The 20,042-nt window shown below is 41.6% G+C and overlaps 1 protein-coding gene across 1 annotated transcript in view; it reads left to right on the forward strand.

Annotated features, from left to right (window-relative positions):
* Window positions 1–20,042, forward strand: part of LOC135220940 (zinc finger protein 780B-like) — a 116,873-nt gene that overhangs the window by 84,010 nt on the left and 12,821 nt on the right. Inside the window, 1 exon segment of the mRNA XM_064258594.1 lies at window positions 400–1,068. Coding sequence (XP_064114664.1) covers window positions 400–1,068 — 669 coding nt within the window.

Here is a 20,042-nt window from a genome sequence, read left to right on the forward strand (position 1 = left end):
TTCCCACCTACCGGACGGCAGTTACTGCATAACCACCTTGTTCAAGAGTTTAACGGCTGTTTTCCAGCTTCGCTGAAGGTAATTCCTAGTGTAAAGGACCTCAGGTTTGTATATTTAGGAAAAATACAATATACTTATAAAAACTGATTTTATTTAGAATCTGTGCTTTTTAAGGAATGTATAATTAAAATGTTTAGGCTAAAACTATTAGCAAATAGAATTTTTATTCAACTGAAATTCATTACACTTGTGTAGCAGCCTTACTAATACTCAAGCAGAAAGTAAGAATTATGTGTTGTATATTGATACAGATTTGTGAATCCCTGGACAGTATTGTTTACTAACACTGTTAGCAAGTTTTAAGTGTGCTTGTTATTTCAAAATCATTATATCTTTCAGGTTACGGTTACTAAAGATGATCTTCCAAGTTTTATCAGAGCTGCTAAATGGCTTGGCTTGAAAGGTTTGGATACAGTTGCCAATAATGAGGAGTCCAAGTTTACCGGAAGACACTTTCAACATGATTTTCAAAATGGAGAAAGTGAAGGCGCTAAATACTTTGAAGCTTGGAGAAAACTTTTATCTCCACTCGTTAATTCCATGGGGGATCCTTCCTCACTAGATGAAATGACTACTGTTTTACATCAATTAGTTGGAAGGAGAGAGAGTGAAAAAACAATTGAAAATCTGGTTGTGTCAAATGTTACATCTTTGAGCATGCATGAAGAGAGTGACTCAAGATTTTTAGGTAGCAGTGGCAGTGTAGAGAATGATTTTGCATATGAAACCAGGATTAAATGTGAGGTGTCAGACATTTCTATGGAGGAAGAAGAGATCCTTCTGTCAGGCCCTTCATTTAGGCCATTGGATTTAGGAAATAGTATTTTGGATACTTATGACAGTTCAGACAGTGATAATGATTTTGAAGGATGGGAAACCAGCCTAGGAAATTTCCCAAACAAGTTAAAGGATTTGCAGCTCCACATCAATCAGAGTGAAATCCACGACAATGGAGATATCTTTACATCTTCCTCATCCTCTGAACTTTCCCCAGATCATACTGCTAAGGTAATGTCACAGTGATAAATTCATATTAAAATTGTATCAATTTTCCGTAAACATTCCTTGTCAATGCTATTAACGTATTTCTTGTTTAGCAGCTGATTTTAGTTCATTATTTATATTACAAATAGGATATGTCAAGTCAAGGTAACAACATTTCAAAATGCAGAGGATTCCTTACAATATTCAAATCTTTGTTTTGGTTTTTCTTAGCCCATGGAAGGCTATATAATTCACCCAATGCTTTCAGAGACTGAATTATGAGGAAGGACATCACATCCCCAAAGCAATCATTTTCTTCTGAGATTGTTTTGCATTCTAGCAGTTTGAACATTTTTATGCCTTTCATCATCGAAGAGCAAGGGCTCTATCTAAACTTTGAATTCAACCTGTCCAGTCAGGCAGGTGCTCAAAATATTTACCTGCCTTGGCTTGAAAGCACTTCTGTGGTCATGGCATGCTACAATTTACTGCTAAAACTACTAAGTCAAATGGGTTTAGTTAAGTATATCTTAGTTATTCCAGACCACTGAGCTTATTAACAGCTCTCCTTGGGCTGGCCTGAAGGATTAGATGTTTTTATGTGGCTAGGAACCAATTGGTTACTTAGCTACGAGACCTACAGCTTATTGTGGGATCTTAACCACATCAAAAAATGAATTTCTATTACCAGAAATAAATTCTCTGATTCCATATCGGCAGAGGGGGGAATCGAACCCGGACCTAGAGATTGGTAGTCAAGCACGTAACCGACTTGTCCAACGAGGAACTAAGTCAGATGGGTAACATCTACGTATTAATGCTTGATTATGGTGTGAGTAGCAGGTCACAATGAACTGCATTATATGTACTTGCAGTAATGTTGATACCTAATCTGAAATGCATACGTGCATACAATTAGTACATACAGTATTTAACAAGACATCTCAGAATTTCAGATCACAAGATGAACAAAGAGTCTCACAAGTTGACTTTCGATACTATTTAGGTGTAACTAATAATACATATGCAGTGGTACTTCATTTGTGGAATGTTTCTTATGTCGAACTTTCTGTTTTTCTAACAAAATTTTCGAGAAAATTTTGTATCGTTTGTCGAACAAATGCCCATATTTTTAACTGACTGATTATCTAGTTTATACTTGTATTCAACGGTCTGCTGGATCTTACAAGTTAAACTGTATTAAATTTTGTTTGCATTTACAATATATTTTGTATTGATAACAATATGCAACTAAATAAATAAAAGTATTAAGTATTTAATACAAAATTTAGCTTTCAATATAACATTTAGCATAAAAGATGTATAAAATTTTATGTAACTGCTTTGACATCACGCCCAGCTGACTTGAGACTGAACGAGGGAGCATTGATATGTTGAGGAGAGAAGGAGAAGAGAGAGTTAAAATATTACTATGTATGTAATAGCAATAACAGTTTACTTATAAAAAGGGAATTTTGCAATGAATTTAACGTAATCATAAAATATGAAAACAATCAAATGCAACACAGAGAAAAGTGTTAATTGAGCCAGTGTTCGGTGCACTGAGTGAGACGGTCTTGTTGAACAATAGTAACAAAATAGTAAATGTAAAATCAAAGCTTTTCACAATAAAATTTAGCATAAATGACTAACAAAATCATTCGTCATTGCAGTGATACACAGCTAACTTGAGCCAGAGGGAAGGAGCGTTTATATTTGTGAGGAATAATGAATGAATGATTTAAAGTTAATGAATGTTGTGGTATTGTTGAGGAGTGAAGAGACAGTGAAATCTTTACTATAATACTTATGTATAAGCAGTTCCAATTCACATAAAAAATAAAATATTTCACAATAAATTTAACATAATGATAAAATATGAAAACTATCAAATGCAATACAGAAAAAATAAAAAACAAATCTTAATTGACCCAGTGTTCGGTGCACTGAGTGAGACAGTCTAGATGAACAATACTAACAAAATAGTAAATGAAAGAACAAAGCTTTTCACAATAAAATTTAGCACAAATTATTGACAAAATCATTCATCATTGTGGCAATACACAGCTAACTCAAGGTAGAGGGATGGAGCGTTTATATTTTTGAGGAATAATGAATGAATGATTATAAGTTATCGTGCGTCGTGGTAATGTTGAGGAGAGAAGAGACAGTAAAATCTTTACTATAATATGTACGTATAAGCAGTACCCATTTGCATAGAAAATAAAATGTTATTTCACAATAAGTTTAACATAATAACCTGAAAATAAATGCAATCCAGTGTAAAAAAAAAAAAGAAAAAAGCTGGCTCGAGTCAAGTGTTCGGAGCAGAGAGAGAGAGAGAGTGAAGAATGGCTCTGCTTCCCACTGACTTATCAGCTGATCTGGGATGATTATTCGCCCATTTCTTTCAGACAAAAGTTAGAACTTTAGGAATTGTAGAAGAAACCACAGACTGGGTCAAAGACTGGCTAACTTATAGAAAACAGAGTCATAATAAATGGTGAAGAATCAGAATGGGCAGATGTAACAAGTGGAGTTCTCTAGGGTTCTGTCCTTGGCCCTCTCGTGTTTATGATTACATTAATGACATTTATGTAGGCTTAACTAGCAGGATAGCCAAATTTGCAGATGACGCCAAACTAGTTGTAAATGCAGCAGACCCAGATGCAATGGAAAGTTTAAGAAATGATCTAATAAGAATAGGAGAGTGGTAAAAAAAATGGCAAATGCCTTTTAATGTAGATAAGTGTAAAGTGTTACAAATAGGAATAAACAACCCTTGTGCCAGCTACATGCCACTTGGGAATGACAAATAGTGTAGAACAAGAGGCGGACCTTGGAGTCATTGTTACCAAGGACTTAAAATCCTCAAAACAGTGCATAAAAGAAGGCACAGAAACTAGTGGGATACATTAAGAGGTAGTTCAAATACAGAAACAAGGAAATTGTGTTGTTGCTCTACACATCAATAGTTAGACCCCATCTTGAATATGCAGTACAGTTTTGGTCACCAACACTAAGAATAGACATAAATAGATTAGGAGTACAAGCAAGAGCCACAAAGTCAATTCCATCCATCAGGCAAATAGGTTACTGAAGAAGACTAGAGAGCCTGCATATGTATGGCTTAGAAACACAATGATTGCAAGGACAACTAATAGAAACATTTAAAATACTGAAAGGCATAACAAAAGAAGACAGTAACCTATTTATATTAAATGAAAATTGACAAGAAATAATGGATGGAAACTAGAACTGAAGAGATACAACACATCCCATTGTAGGAACTTCTTTACATACAAGATATGACACATGGAATAAACTGCCACCAGAAGTTGTAAACAGCAACAGTGTGGAAGAGTTTAAAAGAAAGCTAGACAAAATTATTAGGACACTGTGAATGCACAGTAAAACCTGCTCCTACAGATAAGTGAGCACAAGATGTCTCCACGGATGGACTAACAAGTCTTTGAGACATCCTAATCCTTGTAACTCACTCTCTCTCTCTCTCTCTCTCTCTCTCTCTCTCTCTCTCTCTCTCTCTTAACAATTCTTGTGATTATCCTTGTACAATATTAATCAAATTTATTTTATGAACCTTTGCCTACTGTGACCATTTCGGTTTCCTCAAAGGATTCCCGTCTTTCTTCCCTCCATCCCAGCCGGCCACACACCATTTTCACCAAACAGTTCGTAAATCGTACACCGAAACAAAATTTTTCGAAAATTTCATTTCATATAACATACTGTTTAATTACTTTACGCACTTAATTTAACTTTTCGAACACATTAATACAGTAATAGTAAAAATTTGAAAAAGGGACTTTTGGGTTGACTAGAACGAATTATCCTGATTCCCTTTATTTCATACAGGGATTTTTGTTTCATATTTCAAACAAATTGCATTTCAACCAGCCTTTTGGAATGAATTAAGTTTGAAGTTTGAGGTACTATTGTAGTTAAAAAAAAGTTTAGTTCATTTGAGAAAGTAGATAAAAGATATCTTGAGGGAGTTAGACTTAAGAGTCACGTTTACCCATTTAGGAACCTTTCTCTGCAGATTTCTGTTTGTTAGCTAGCTATTTTCACCATTACCTTATATTTGTTCTGTTTTAGTATTACTACTACATAGAAAATTTTAACTAAAATATGTTTTATAATAGATTTAGTTTTTATTCTTGCCCATTAATTGGAAGATAGCTGTATTAACCTGTGTGGATCCAGGTACTAAGTTGAGGTCCAGAGCTGTCAAATATGTCAAGTAATGTGACAGGAGGGGAACAAGTTGTCAGTTTTCTCTCTCTCTCTCTCTCTCTCTCTCTCTCTCACTTAGATGAGAGAATTTTTATGGTACATGTATGGATATGTTCATTAACATTTTCAAATAATAATGATATAACGGTAATTACAAATTTCACATAAGTGACTTACCGAACAGTTACATAGCTTATAGCTTCTTACCTGCGGCAGTCGAAATTCAAATTGTTTGGCGCCAGCGGCGTTGCTATCTTAAGTATAGGTGATACAAGACCCCCCACGCCCTCGGACCGTCCGGGAACCTGGTTACTGCTAGCCTTCTACCGTCAATTTTCGTTTCTGCTGCTCACGGGGTAAACCTGTGAGATTTTCGCTGCAGTCTCCTGCGTCGCCATTTTGGATTTTGATTTTTGTTTGGTGATGTACAGTTTTTTGGTTTTTTCTTGCCAGTTAGCTATCTCTTCAGTTTTTTGTCATTATTGCTAATTATGTCAGATTCTAGTTCATCTGCTGTAAGGTTTTGCAGCGCTGGCTGCAAAACAAGATTAGCTAAGTTATGTCACGATCCGCACTCTAAGTGCAGAGGACAAAATTGTAATGGTATGGATGTGACATGTGATGAATGTAAATAATTGGATGAACATGGGATGGAAGGCGGTTAGATCGCATGCTGAGAAAATGGAGAAAGATAGGAAAGAGGAAGGCAGCTCTTAGGGCTAGTAGTAAGATAGGTTAGAAACTACTACTGTTCCTTCGGAGACAAATAAGTCTTCTCCTTGCCTCTCCTTTATTAGAGAATATTTCTCCATTAATAGTCCTCCTACTTCTCCTTTGATTACCCCTGTTCAAGTTGCCCATGTTTCCGAACCCAACACCATTGCCTTGCTTGAGTCTAAGATGGATAAAAAGTTCGAAGTGTTAGCTGATCAGTTATGAAGTTAGGAATGTCTTTTAAAGCTTTCGTAGATAGTCAGTGAAATCTAGTGCAGTGCAAAGTGTTAATGTTGCGCCTGAGGAGGCGGTTGTCCGTTCCCCCTCGACTCCCAGACGAAGGTCACTGTCCCCGCTCCCCCGCAAACCGGGAGAAGACATACCGGAGGTCAGAAGGAGTCTGGGGGAGTTTGCCCACTGTCGCCGTCGACTCCGTCGACTCGCGGGTGTCCGTCCTCCAAAAAGATGTGGAAAAGGTATTAGTGTTTTGTGATTCTCGTCTGTCTTCTGATTCGGAAGTGCAATCGCCAGTGCGCAAAAGGCGAAGTGATTTGGTGTCTCGACCGTTAAAAAGACATTCGATTCTTGCGGGTGATTCGTCACCGACTCCTGTTAAGAAGTCTAAGAGGCATTGGAGTCCTCAACCTTCGTGTAGTTTTTGCTCCGATGTGATATTTAGTGAATCTCCTCCGCAGTCGCATTTTTCGGCTAAAAGCAATGGCTCTCGGACTAAATTTCGTGATAATTCACGATCGCGTCAACTCTCCAAGCGAGTCTCAGTCGCAGTTTCGGCTCGGTCGCCTCGTTCGACTCCGTATTACTGTCCAGAGAAGCGTATTCGCTCGTCTTTGTTCGACTCCCCTCGCCGTGAGTCGATAGGAATTTTGACTGGTTGTTCGCCTGTGTCGACTCGTTGTGCGGAGACTTCACCTGTTAGAAAGAATCGTTCTTCGACTGAAAGACCATCGACTTCTACAGTGTTAGACGATTCTACCTTAGCTCCATTTAAGAAGCATTTCCAGGATCTTATTGGAGTTTGTTGAAATCCTCCACCGGGGGTACAACATATCCTGATTTCGACTCTGCTTCCGTGCAGTCTGAAGAGGAGCTTTTGGATCAAGATGACAGGATTCGTCGGCTTATTCGAGTCTTCTTAAATTTTTCCTGTCCACTTATCCAGATTACTTTGAACCTGCTTCTCCGTCTTCACTGCCTTCATGTTCGTTAAAGATAGGAAGACAGCGTATTCGTGTCTACCTAAACTGGTTCTTTCTCAGTCCTCGAAGCAGGCCCTTAAGGAGTCAACAGAGTGGCTTTCTAAGAAGAGGGAAACAGGTAAGGCTTCGTTTGCATTCCCGCCTTCTAAGCTTCAGAGTAAAGCGTATCGCTTCTACGCAACTGTAGAAGTTCCTTCTTTGGGAGTGTCTGCCTCCTCCCAGGGAGACTTCTCCGGTTTAGTTGGACTCACAGAACCCAAACCGAGCAGCTTTTTTGTCAGCTAAAATTTTGTTTTCTTCTTCGAGCTTGACCATTTGGTGAAGAATATTTTTAAAGTATTTGAGGTATTGCCTCTTTAGCTCGCAAGATTGAAGACTGTCAGTCTTTAGAAGAAGATTTTGCCACAGACTGGTTAGGAGTTCTGTCCTGTGCGGATAAGGCTGTTAAGATGGTTCAGGAGAATTAGCAGCCCTTTTCACAATGGAGTGATGAAGAAGAGAGAAAGGTTGTGTTCTTTCGTGTCTAAAGGAGTCACTAATAACCAGAAGTCGGCTCTCATGTTTGCTCCTCTCTGTAAATCTCATCTTTTCCCTGAAGAAACCATTCAACAAATTCTATCGATTTAGAAAAGAAATCTACTAATGATCTCCTCCTTCAGTCTTCTAGACGTCCGAAAGAGCCTACTCCGACAGGAGCTAAGTCTTCTCCTCTTCAGAAGCATCCCTTTCAAGGAATAAACCTAAGTGGCAACGACCCAGGACTAATTTGCGTCCACAGTACAAGTCCTCAAAGAAACCTCCCCCCAAACCTTCGGACAAGTGAGAAGCCGTTCCTCACAGTGCAAGTAGGGGCAAGACTCCATCTTTTTGGGAAGAATGGAGTCGAAGAGGTGCAGAGCAATGGGTAGTTCAAGTTCTTCGAGAGGGATACTCGATTCCTTTTGTTCTAGATCCTCCTCTCTCCGAATACACCAAATCATCTTAACAGCATATTCTCCAGGATCAGAGAGAAGCTTTGGCTTTTATTAGCAAGCGAGAGGTCAATGCACTCATCAAGAAGGGAGCAATAGAGGAAGTCCTCAACAGTTCTCAGGGATTCTACAACAGACTCTTTGTAGTTCCCAAAGCCTCGGGAGGTTTGGAGGCCAGTGCTAGATGTAAGCGCATTGAACCTTTTTGTGCTGAAGACAAAGTTCAATATGGAAACAAATCATTCTGTGATGTCGGCACTTCGCCCAGGCGATTGGATGGTGTCCCTGGACATGAAGGACGCCTACTTTCATGTCCCGATTCAGAAGTTCAAAGAAGTTCCTGAGATTTGTGTTCGAAGGGAGGACGTATCAATTCAGAGCCCTTTGTTTCGGCCTTTCGACGGCCCCTCAAGTACAGGTATTCGTCTACTTACGACGGCATTAGGTTCTGGCAGAGCTGTCGTAAATTGATCTTGTCATAAGTCGACGAAACCCCGCATAGCCTATTTGTACATGTATTCTATACCATCCGAACCATCATAGCCTCTGTTACAATGTTATTGACTGCAACTGACCTACCGCAATACTATCTATCATTATTATTTATATCCAAAGTAATGCACTGTATATCTGGTCTTTCTTTCAGCATATTGAATAAATTGAATCATGTTTGTGCTGTCTTTTTATCCTTTTTACCATATTCAAACACATGCGTGTACATGTACGTATTTGTTCGTTTGCATTTTCATTGACAACTTACTAGCCTACATATACATTTTATATCATCCCAAAAATGTGCATGTATAGTACCTATTATTACGTTTAGCATATGAAATCTTATCATGCTCGAACTCCTTGATTAATACTTTTACTTTTATTCACTGTATTTAAACATTTTTATTGTAGGCATTCAGACCATCTGTCTGGTCTGTTTACATTTTCTTATCCGCCATTTGCATTGACAATCGGCTACACGTATTATATATACATAATTTGTTATATTTGATTTATTTGCAAAACAGAAATACAAAATGAATTACAAAAATACGAATCTTACCATTTTCGAACAAAATTTTACTTCTGAAAATATAAAACAAAACATCGTCTGCTGTTTTCTCTAGCGACTGTTTGTACTGTTGCCAACACATCTATGTACGTACGTAGTAATACACAAAGTTTTTATTTAACAGTAATGTAAATTATTTTTTCTTTATAAATTTCAGGCAAACTACAGTAATGCATAGATAGAATTGATTTACAGTACAGAAAAAACATGAACATACAGAAAAAATAAAAATTACGAAACATTTGAAATTTGAAAAAAAAAAAAAAAAAATTAATTGTCTGCTGGTGGATAGCTGAGGATCGTCCGGGTCATCCGATTCCGTGGTAGTACTACTAGTAGTGGGGACAGGGGTAGACCGAGATGTTGGTTTAAACATAAACATGCTTAGTTTTGTTTGAATGGTCCGTTTTTTCTTCTCTTCATAAATTTCTCGGAGATGAGCCTACTGCCGGTAGCGGGAAAAACTATCGTACGCGCGCTCGACGTATTTTAGCCAAATATAAAAAATTAATATTATTATACAGTATATTATTATATTGTCGTAGCTGTCGTAAAGTCGGTCTGTCATAAGTTTGCATAGGTCGTAAGTAAGAACGACTACCTGTATTTACTCGTGTTCTTGCTCCATTGGGGAAATGGCTGCATATGTTGGGCATAAATGCAGCATTTTACCTGGACGACTGGCTTCTCAGATCGGGTTTCGAGGACACAGTGCGTGAAGGATTTACGGAAGACACTGTCATTTGCGAGTCAATTGGGAATTCTCATCAACCTGGAGAAGTCTCAATTAGTGCCGTCCCAGAAGATCCCCTTTTATTTTGGGGATGATTCTGGACTCTCAGACTTTTCGGGTTTTTCTGTCCCCGAAAAGAATAGAATCTTGCCTCAAAAAAGTGAGCCAATTCCTGAACCGTCAGTCCTCCTCCGCCTTGGAATGGATGAGTCTCCTAGGACGTTATCATCAGTAGAGACGTTTGTAAAGTTGGGTCGTCTTCACATGAGATCTCTTCAGTTTTATCTCAAAGCGAGTTGGTGTCGGAAGTCTCAACCAGACACGTATTCGTTCCCAGTGTCGGAAGAGATCAAGAACGACTTGAGATGGTGGATGTCGAGGGAAAGATTGCAAGAGGGTCTCTGACATTAAGGAACCCAGACGTAGAATTATACTCCGACGCATCGGACAGAGGTTGGGGGAGCTCTCCTAGGGACCAAAAAGATCTCAGATTATGGTCAGAGAAAGAGAGGTTGAATCACATCAACATGAAGGAGTTGAAGGCGATTTGGTTCGGTCTGCAAGCATTCGCTCCTTTGGTCGTGGGAAGAGAGTGGCATATACTCCGACAACACCACCGCTCTATCTTATATCAGGAATCAGGGAGGACCCATTCATTCTCCCTCAACAAAGTCGCAGAAGATCTCTTTCTCTGGTCTCAAGATCGGGATATTTCCCTCGTTCCGAGGTTTGTACAGGGGAAGTTAAATGTACTGGCGGACGAACTCAGTCGAGTAAAACCAAGTTCTTCCCACGGAGTGGACATTGCAAGACAAAATTTGTCAGGAACTGTGGAAACTTCGGGGAAGACCTTCAGTGGATCTGTTTGCCACGTCGAGGAACAATCGACTTCCGATCTTTTGTTCCCCAGTTCCAGATCCTCTTACTTGGAAGACCGACGCAATGCTTCAGGATTGGACGGTCTAGACGTTTACCGCCTTTCCCCCATTTGGAATGATTAGAGAGGTGTTGAACAAGTTCCTCTCACATCAAAATGTGTCAATGACGCTGGTAGCACCATTCTGGCCCAGGAAAGAGTGGTTCCCAGACCTTCTCAAGTTGGTTATAGACCATCCCAGACTTCTTCCTCAGTATCCTCGGCTACTCGAACAGCCCCACTTCGACAGGTATCATCAGAATTTGTCCGCTCTGTCACTGACAGGGTTCAGACTGTCCGGAAACTCGTCAGAGCTAAGGGGTTTTTCTCGTAGAGCAGCAGAGGCTATTGCTAACTGTCGAAGAAGCTCTTCTGCCAAGCTTTACCAATCGAAGTGGGGAGTCTTTAGGACGTGGTGCAGAAGACATAATTTCTCGTCTTCTAAAACCTCTGTGAACAGAAATAGCTGATTTTTTGCTGTACCTTAAAGAAGTTAAGAACTTGTCGGTATCGACAATTAAAGGGTACAGAGCTATGCTGGTCCCTCAGTGTTTAAGCATAGAAGGGCTTGACATCTCCTCTAACCAGGATATTGGAGATTTAATTAAATAATTTAATACAGTAAGTAGTCTCAAGAAGGATAGTGTGGACTGGAACTTGGACGTAGTTTTAACTTTTCTGATGTCTTCACGATTCGAGCCACTTCGTGAAGCGTCTTTGAGAGATGTAACGAGGAAGGCACTTTTTCTCTTCGCTTTGGCTACAGCAGGAAGAGTGAGTGAGTTACAAGCCATCCACAAAGAGGTGGGGTTCAAAAATCGTAATGCGGTTTGTTGCTTTTGTTTAACGAATTTTTTAGACAAAGAACGAATCTCCTCTAACCCATGGCCTAAATCTTTTGTACTTAAGGGATTATCTAATATAGTGGGTCCGATGGACGAAGAATATTTACTATGTCCTGTCAGAGCTCTGAAATGTTACCTGTCAAGGACACAATCCGTTAGAGGTAATTCCGACCGACTTTGGTGTTCGGTTAAGAATTCTGCAAAACCCCTCTCCAAGAACGCTATTTCGTTCTTTTTGAGAAGTCTGATACTGGGTCCACCTCTCTAGTCCAAGATCAGACTCTAAATGTGCTTAAGGTGAAAGCACATGAAATACGTGCAGTGGCGACATCCTTAAGCTTCAAGCACACTCTTTTGTTGCTTTCCTCGATTCTTCAATCTACGTTTTTGGAGATCGAGATCTGTGTTCGCCTCATTTTACCTGAAGAATGTAGAGGCTACCTATGATAGTTGTTGTAAATTGGGTCCTTTGTCGGTAGCGGGCATGGTGTTGGGAAAGGAAACATAGGGGAACTTTCTATCCTCTACTGTCTCCTCGCCTTGTTATAGGTTGTTGAGTCGTGGGCAGACTGGAGGCTTATAGTACTTTGGAGAACCTCCAGATCTTATTTATTACTTTGAGTATGTCATTATTTTTGGTATAGGTGATGGTCTGTTGTTTTTTATCAGGTTTTTGAAGCCCAGGGCAAGGGCATTATCTGTTTTTTAATATTTTGTCAACCAACAGTCTTGTCCATGGTTACAAAATCCCACTAAGTAGGAACGACCCTGGCCTATACTGCCACGTCTCCTACGAGTGATGAGAGCGCCAACCAGAGGCAGTATTCTCGTGCAGCTGCTCTCTCACAAGGTAGGGTACTTGCAACATTTGCTGTTTTGATGTGGTCTTACTGTCATTTTTATGTAGTCCATCTACCCTCCTTCCGGGTAGTTTTGGATTCAGCTATGTAACTGATCGGTAAGTCACTTATGTGAAAATGATATTTTCATGATAAAATAAAGTTTCACATATACTTACCGAACAGTTACATAATCAAAGCCCACCCACCGCCCACAGATGGACGTGTCGGCTAAACGAAAATTGACGGTAGAAGGCTAGCAGTACCCAGGGTTCCCGGATGTGGGCGGGTCTTGTATCACCTATACTTAAGATAGCAACGCCGCTGGCGCCAACAATTTGAATTTCGACTGCCGCAGGTAAGAAGCTATAAGCTGTGTAACTGTTCGGTAAGTATATGTGAAACTTTATTTTATCATGAAAATATCATTTTTAAACATCTAACTCACCTGGTAGTTATATATATAGATTATGTCCCTGACGTCACGGCAGAATTTCAAAACTCGCGGCAATTGCCGATTGGGTAGTCAGGTGTACCACCTGTGCGCCCTCTACCCAGGTACCTGGAACCATTCCAACTATTCCCCAGATCTTCCCTGCCGCTTTACTGGTGACATCGTTGGAATTTCGCTCATTTGGCCCGTGTTTTTTCGCAGCTTATTTGGTGATGTACACTTTGGCTTTGGCTTTCGCTTGTTTTTGGATTTGCTTTGGATTTCTCTTGACCCTTTTTAGATATTGTTGGTTTGACTCTTGCTTGTTTTGATCTCTCTTTTGGATTTTTCAACATGTCTGACTCTTCATCGATTGTGAGAATGTGTGTGAGAGGATGTAAGACTCGGCTTGCTAAAGCCTCGTTAGATCCACATTCGGTTTGTATGAAATGTAGAGGCAAGAGTTGTGAGTTGGATGATAGATGTGATGAATGTTTAGATTTACCTGATAATAAGTGGATGGAATATTACCGCTATGTGCGAAAGCTTGAAAAGGACAGGATCAGGAGAGCCAAGAGTAGTATGTCTTGTTCTTCTAGAGATAGTCAGGGAGTTGACAGTTCTCTCTCCCTTGCTAATGAGCCTGTTGATCCTTCTCCCGTAGTGGTAGTTCCAGATCCCCCTACTGATACAGGTAATGATCCAACTTTAAAGGACATGATGGCGGCCATTCAAGCCCTTGGTGAAAGGGTAGAATCCCTCGCAGAAGACAGGGAGAAGTTATGGTCAAATGTGAGAGATTTAGGAAACACAAGTGTCCGTGCTAAAATCAGTGCAAGTGCAGTGGAGGGTGCGGCCGCTCAGACCTGTCGTGCTCCTAGCCCTAGACCTCTTCCAAGCTCACCAACCCCTGTGAGAAGGAAAGTCGACAGGCGAAGGGAGGCGAGAGGTTTTAGCTCCCGAGCGGTTGTCCCCTCGAGCGTACCTGTTGACATTTCCCAGGACGCTCGCCCTCGCCATAGGAAAGGTGAGTAAAATTGTGCTCTTCTTCATCGGACGACGCAGTTCCCAGACGGGGCTGGCGTCTTACGTCGGAGTCAAGACCCCTCAAAAGAAAATACACTGTTGAGCAGCGTCATGAAGTGACGCCTCAGGCCCCAGGATGTAGCCATTGGAGCAGCCCGGAGCGCTTCCCTTCCAGCTCCGATGGTAGCTCTCCTGCTAAATACAGACGTAAATTGTCGCACAGGCGGCTGTCTGCTTCAGTAGGAGACAATAAGATATCGGACGCTTTTCTGCCTTTGGTGCATGCTTCCCCTCCTCCTTCCGATTGGTACTCGTCCCCGGAACGTTCTTCCCAACCCTTACTTGACGTGGAGAGAGAGTTGGATGATGTTGCGGCTTCCCCAGTCTGTCCCCAGCAGCAAGAAGCTCCTCAAATAACTTTGCTTCAAGACATGCAACAGAAACTCTCCTCCCTGATGCAGGTCTGGCAGCCGGCAGCAAAGAAAGATGTCTGTAATCGTCCAGCTCAAGAGGTTCCAAGCGCTGTAAGTCATCCTGAGGAAGCTTTTGACATGTGTCGCACAGGCGGCAAGCGTCCAGCAGCAAGTGACCTCAAGGTTTGACAGGACAGCAAGCGTCAAAAGATTGGGCGCCAGGACGTCATGCATCAAGAGGTTGGACGCCAGGCGTCAAGGGGTTTGACGCCGAGCGTCAAGAGTTTGGACGCCAGGACACCAGGCGTCGAGAGGTTGGACGCCAGGACGCCGAGCGTCAAGAGTTTCGACTCTAGAGCGCCAGGCATCAAGAAGATAATAAGGAGACAACGACAAGGAAGTAGGACGTCGCTACTTCGGTCTTAGGACAATCAGAAGAAGGGAACGATGATATCCCCCCTTCTGTTAATCCCGTAGAGGACATTTCCGACGAAGAGGATCGGAAGGAACAGCACCCCTCGTCGGACTTAAAAAGACTCATGAGGGTCTTTACAGAAGTTTTTCCAGAGAACTTTATTCCGGCTGCACCTCGTTCCCCGCCTTCAGAATTTACTCTAGGGAAGGCGTCAAAGAAGGGCATATTTACGAAGATGGTTTTGTCCTGCTCGTCCAAGAGAGCGTTGAAAGTCATGAAGGATTGGATGGAGACTAAGAAGGACCAAGGAAAGAGTATTTTTGTTTCCTCCGGCCAGATTAGTGTCTAGATCGAGTATCTGGTATGAGACTGGAGAAGATCTCGGCCTGGGAGTTCCTGCCTCTCCCCAGGGGGACTTCTCGAGTCTGGTGGACGCCTCTCGTCGAGTGCCATGGGAAAGACTAAGGTTTCTTGGTCAACATCAGAGATGGACCACCTCAAAGGAATATTCAGAGCCTTTGAGGTCTTTAACTTCCTGGACTGGACTCTTGGAGCCTTGGGAAAGAAGATAGAGTCTTTCAAGACTGCTGACACTGAAGAGCTGGTACATCTGATGTCATGAATAGATAAAGCACTTAGAGATGGTTCTAACGAATTAGCGGCGCTTTTCTCGGCAGGAATTCTTAAGAAAAGAGCCCAAATTTGTTCTTTCCTTGCTAATGGGGTCACGCCCATTCAGAAATCGGAACTGCTTTATGCGCCTCTTTCCGCACACCTTTTCCCGCAAGAGTTGGTGGAAGAGGTCTCCTCTGCCTTAGCCCAAAAGGCCACGCAGGACTTAATAACGAGAATCCCCGATAATTGTTACTACGATAATTGGGAACCTCACCGAATGCTCGAATTCCTGGAATTTATAGCGTTTGGAAGAAGCACTGCTGCTAAAGGAAGAATATCTCACAGTAGGCGGCCAACCCTGGAATAGAGAAGAACGGACGGGAACATCCAGTTTGGCTTGAACTTTCGTCTTCGGTTTTCTGTTCACCATAGAAGCTTTCCTTCGGGGAAGACTTCTCCTTCACTCTCTTGACTAGAGAACGGAGGGTGTCGATTTCCAATCCTTATTCTCATTCCTCGAAGGGTAAAGAATTTAGGATGGGAGTCGTTGTACAGAAACCTACAAATATACTACGTATATTACCCTCGCGACATGATTCTGTTAAGCAGTTGAATTGTCCGGGGTGTAGGCGCATACCGTAGTTAATTCTACGGATTGTGACCGAGACGACTAGTATCCTAATTGAACTGCAGCTCGGGACTGGCTGCAACTTCCCAGGAGTTGCCAGTTTCGATTTTAAGATACTTATGGTATTGTCACGACAACACCACCTCAGCTTTTGTATTTACCGAAATCCGTTTAGTTTAAATATAATTGCTCGAGCTCAGGATGATGAGTGAGCGAGAGCTAACTGTGTATTGGACTGCTGATGACAGCCCAGTACCAGCTGGCTCTCCGAGATGTACGGTTGGTTTATGTCTCTCTCCCCTACAATGATTGACTACCGAACCGTATCTCTGCCCAACAATCATGGACTTAGGTCTGATTGACAGGTCTGATTAACAGGGATTCTCACATACATGAATGACATCTACTGCATCGCCTTGGACATTGCGAGAATTTTCAACAGAGATTTATCTTGGACTCTTTCATCTTTCTGTTTACCGCACGGTAACAGAAGTCTGTACTAGTCTCCCACTGCATCTCATTGCGATAATGCGGAATGATTTCTTCAGACATCTGAGTTTGTCTTCAAAATATCTCGTATTCGTAGGTGTGCAATTGTTCATTGTTCACCCCGAATTAACAGATGTGTACGGAAGACATCGCCTGCTCCACGACCTGCCAGCTCTACTTCCAAATGATCAGCCCATGAGAAGCAGTTCTTCAGGCAGTACTTCCCTGTGTTTTTTCATTACTGAAAAACGCCCCGCTTTCATGGCAGCTACGACTCCTCACCGGACAGCAATGAAATAGCGGTTAGCGTTTTCAGTCCTTTGTAAGCACAGGTTCAGAATCTTGAGAATCCTTCTCTCGATTCGGCTGTGAAGACGTAGGTTGCATTCACTTTCCAACATCGTCTTCAACGGAACATAGTGTTGTTTCTCCTTAGCTGAGATTTAACTACTATGAGAATGTCTTGCCATCAGGGACCTTGGTCTCTAGAAGGCAATTGACTTTCGCTTGTTGGGCACATGCCTTAAGAGAATCATCACCTCGCCATCCGGCATCGGTGACAAACAAATAGACGATTTGTATGGTCTCTCGGCATAACCCTTTAAAAGGCAAAGGTCACATGACTTGCTCGGATGCTTGGACAACTTGCCTCACTACCGAACGCAGTCAGTCGGCAGCTGTCAGAGCGCCTGAGTCAGTTACGATCTACGCTGTGGACTTAGTTCGGTTGTTCCAGATCAATCATTACTTCGTCCTAATAGCTTGTCCCAGTACCCATACCATTGACACCCACCATGGAGTGTCGGTGTCCTATCCACTACCGAGAAGAAGAAACTTCGCTGCAATGGGATAGGAGAATGCGAGACACTTTCGCTGCAGACGGATAGACCAGTATGGCCGACAAGAGAATGGTTCACAGAGGTACTGGAGTGGATGTTGGACACCCCCAGAAGTCCCCCTATGAGAGTAGATCTACTCAAACAACCCCACTTGGAAAGGTATCACCAAAACCTCCAAGCTCTACAAGTAACTGCCTTCAGACTATCGAAAAACTCACAAGAGCTAGAGGTTTTTCGAAGGAGGCAGCTAGAGCGATCGCAAGAGCAAGGAGGTCATCTACCATTAAGGTATACCAATCCAAGTGGGAGATATTTAAAGGATGGTGCAAGGACAACTCTGTTTCCTCTTCCAGTACCTCTGTGACCCAGATAGCTGACTTCCTTCTTTACCTTAAGAGGAGACGTAACTTTTCGACCTCGACCATTAATGTATACAGAAGCATGTTGGCAGCTGTCTTCAGACACAGGAACTTGGACTTGTCTGACAATAAAGATCTCCAAGACCTTCTCAGATCCTTCGAAACCACTAATGAGAGACTACAGTCCTCACCAGCTTGGAATCTAGACGTAGTCCTGAAGTTTCTCATGAGTGATAGATTCGAGCCTTTGCATAAAACATCATTAAAAGACCTCACCATGAAAACTTTTCTTAGTCAGTTTGGCTACAGCAAAAAGAGTCAGTGAAATTCATGCCTTCAGCAAAACTGTAGGTTTTAGACATGGCAAGGCTATCTGCTCTCTACAGCTGGGGTTTCTAGCAAAAAATGAATGCCCATCTCAGCCCTGGCCCAAAGCGTTCGAGAATCCGAATCTATCCAATATCGCTGGTGAAGAATTAGAGAGAGTCCTGTGTCCGGTAAGAGGACGAAGGATTTACGTGGCAAGTCAGAGGCGCTTTGGTGCTCAGTTAAAAAGCCCTCTCTGCAAATGTCAAAGACTGCGCTATCCTTTTTTATCAGACAATTGATAAGGGAAGCTCATTCGGAATGTACTGAGGCGGACCTCAAGCTGCTGAAAGTCAAAACACATGAGGTTAGGGCGTTAGCAACCTCTGTAGCCTTTAAGCAGAATAGGTCCCTTCAGAGTATCCTGGACACGACCTTCTGGAGAAGCAAATCAGTGTTTGCCTCGCACTACTTGAAACAAGTGCAAACCCTTTATGAAGACTGCTACATGCTGGGGCCATTTGTAGCAGCTAATTCAGTAGTGGGGGAAGGGAATACCCCTGCAACCCCATAACCCAATACCCTTTTTCTTTCCTTGGAACTATTGAATTTTTATGATTGTTTGTGGAGATTGGACGCAGTCTTCCACAATCATTGATTTTCAGTCAGGTGGTCATTTTGTTCCTTGGTAGCGCCCGTAACAAAGGTATTGTAGGAGGACTAGTCACATAGAGGTTTTACACTGGTTGACAGCTCCTAGAGGTCTTCAGCCCTCTGGGTGGATCGCTGGATCTCTTAAGGAAGGCAGACATAATGAGGCAGGATATCATTGAAGTCAGCTTCCTTAACAGGTAGGAATCTTAAGTTGGTTTATTAACCCTTATGTCAATTCCAATGATAATAGCTGTCTCTGACCCGCCACCAAAGGTGTCAATCAGCTATATATATAACTACCAGGTGAGTTAGATGTTTAAAAATGTTATTTTCATAATAAAAAAATTTTGAACATACTCACCTGGTAGTAATATATAATTTAATTCCCACCCTCCTCCCCTCTAGAGACTAGGGGAATGGAAGATCTGAGGAATAGTTGGAATGGTTCGAGGTACCTGGGTAGAGGGCGCACAGGTGGTACACCTGACTACCCAATCGGCGATTGCCGCGATTTTTGAAATTCTGTCGTGACGTCAGGGACGTAAGTTATACGTATATATAACTACCAGGTGAGTATGTTCAAAAATTTATTTTATTATGAAAATAACATATTCATAATAGTATTTTAAAGAAATACAATAATCTTTCCATTTCACTCTCTCTCTCTCTCTCTCTCTCTCTCTCTCTCTCTCTCTCTCTCTCTCTCTCTCTCTCTCTCTCTCTCTCAGATATGTATGTCATAGTGGTAACTCTCTCCCTCTGTTTTGGCTGGAAGTGTGAGAAGTGTATGTAAATATCTTTAAGGGTACTACTACATTTAATGATATAAAATAATAATTTACAATATACTAATTTTCAAATAATATTAATATCAAGTTTAATGAGATTAAACAATAACAATAAAATTTCTCTCTCTCTCTCTCTCTCTCTCTCTCTCTCTCTCTCTCTCTCTCTCTCTCTCTCTCTCTCTCTTTCTTGCATAAGTCTATTTGTTTTGTAGTATGATAAATAAATTATTTACCTAACAAGCAATTTTCAAATAATACAATTAATAAAAGAAATAGCGATTCCCAGTCTTCGAGAAAGGAAGGTGGGGGAGTAAATGACAGTTTAACTTACTATTGGTGGAGGGGAAGGAGTTGTAAGGAGTTCTTCTCTCTCTCTCTCTCTCTCTCTCTCTCTCTCTCTCTCTCTCTCTCTCTCTCTCTCTCTCTCTCTCTCTCTCTCTCTCTCTCTCCATTATTATTCTCTCTGTCTCTGAAA

Source organism: Macrobrachium nipponense, chromosome 2 (genome assembly GCF_015104395.2).
Source record: "Macrobrachium nipponense isolate FS-2020 chromosome 2, ASM1510439v2, whole genome shotgun sequence".
Taxonomy (NCBI): domain Eukaryota; kingdom Metazoa; phylum Arthropoda; class Malacostraca; order Decapoda; family Palaemonidae; genus Macrobrachium; species Macrobrachium nipponense.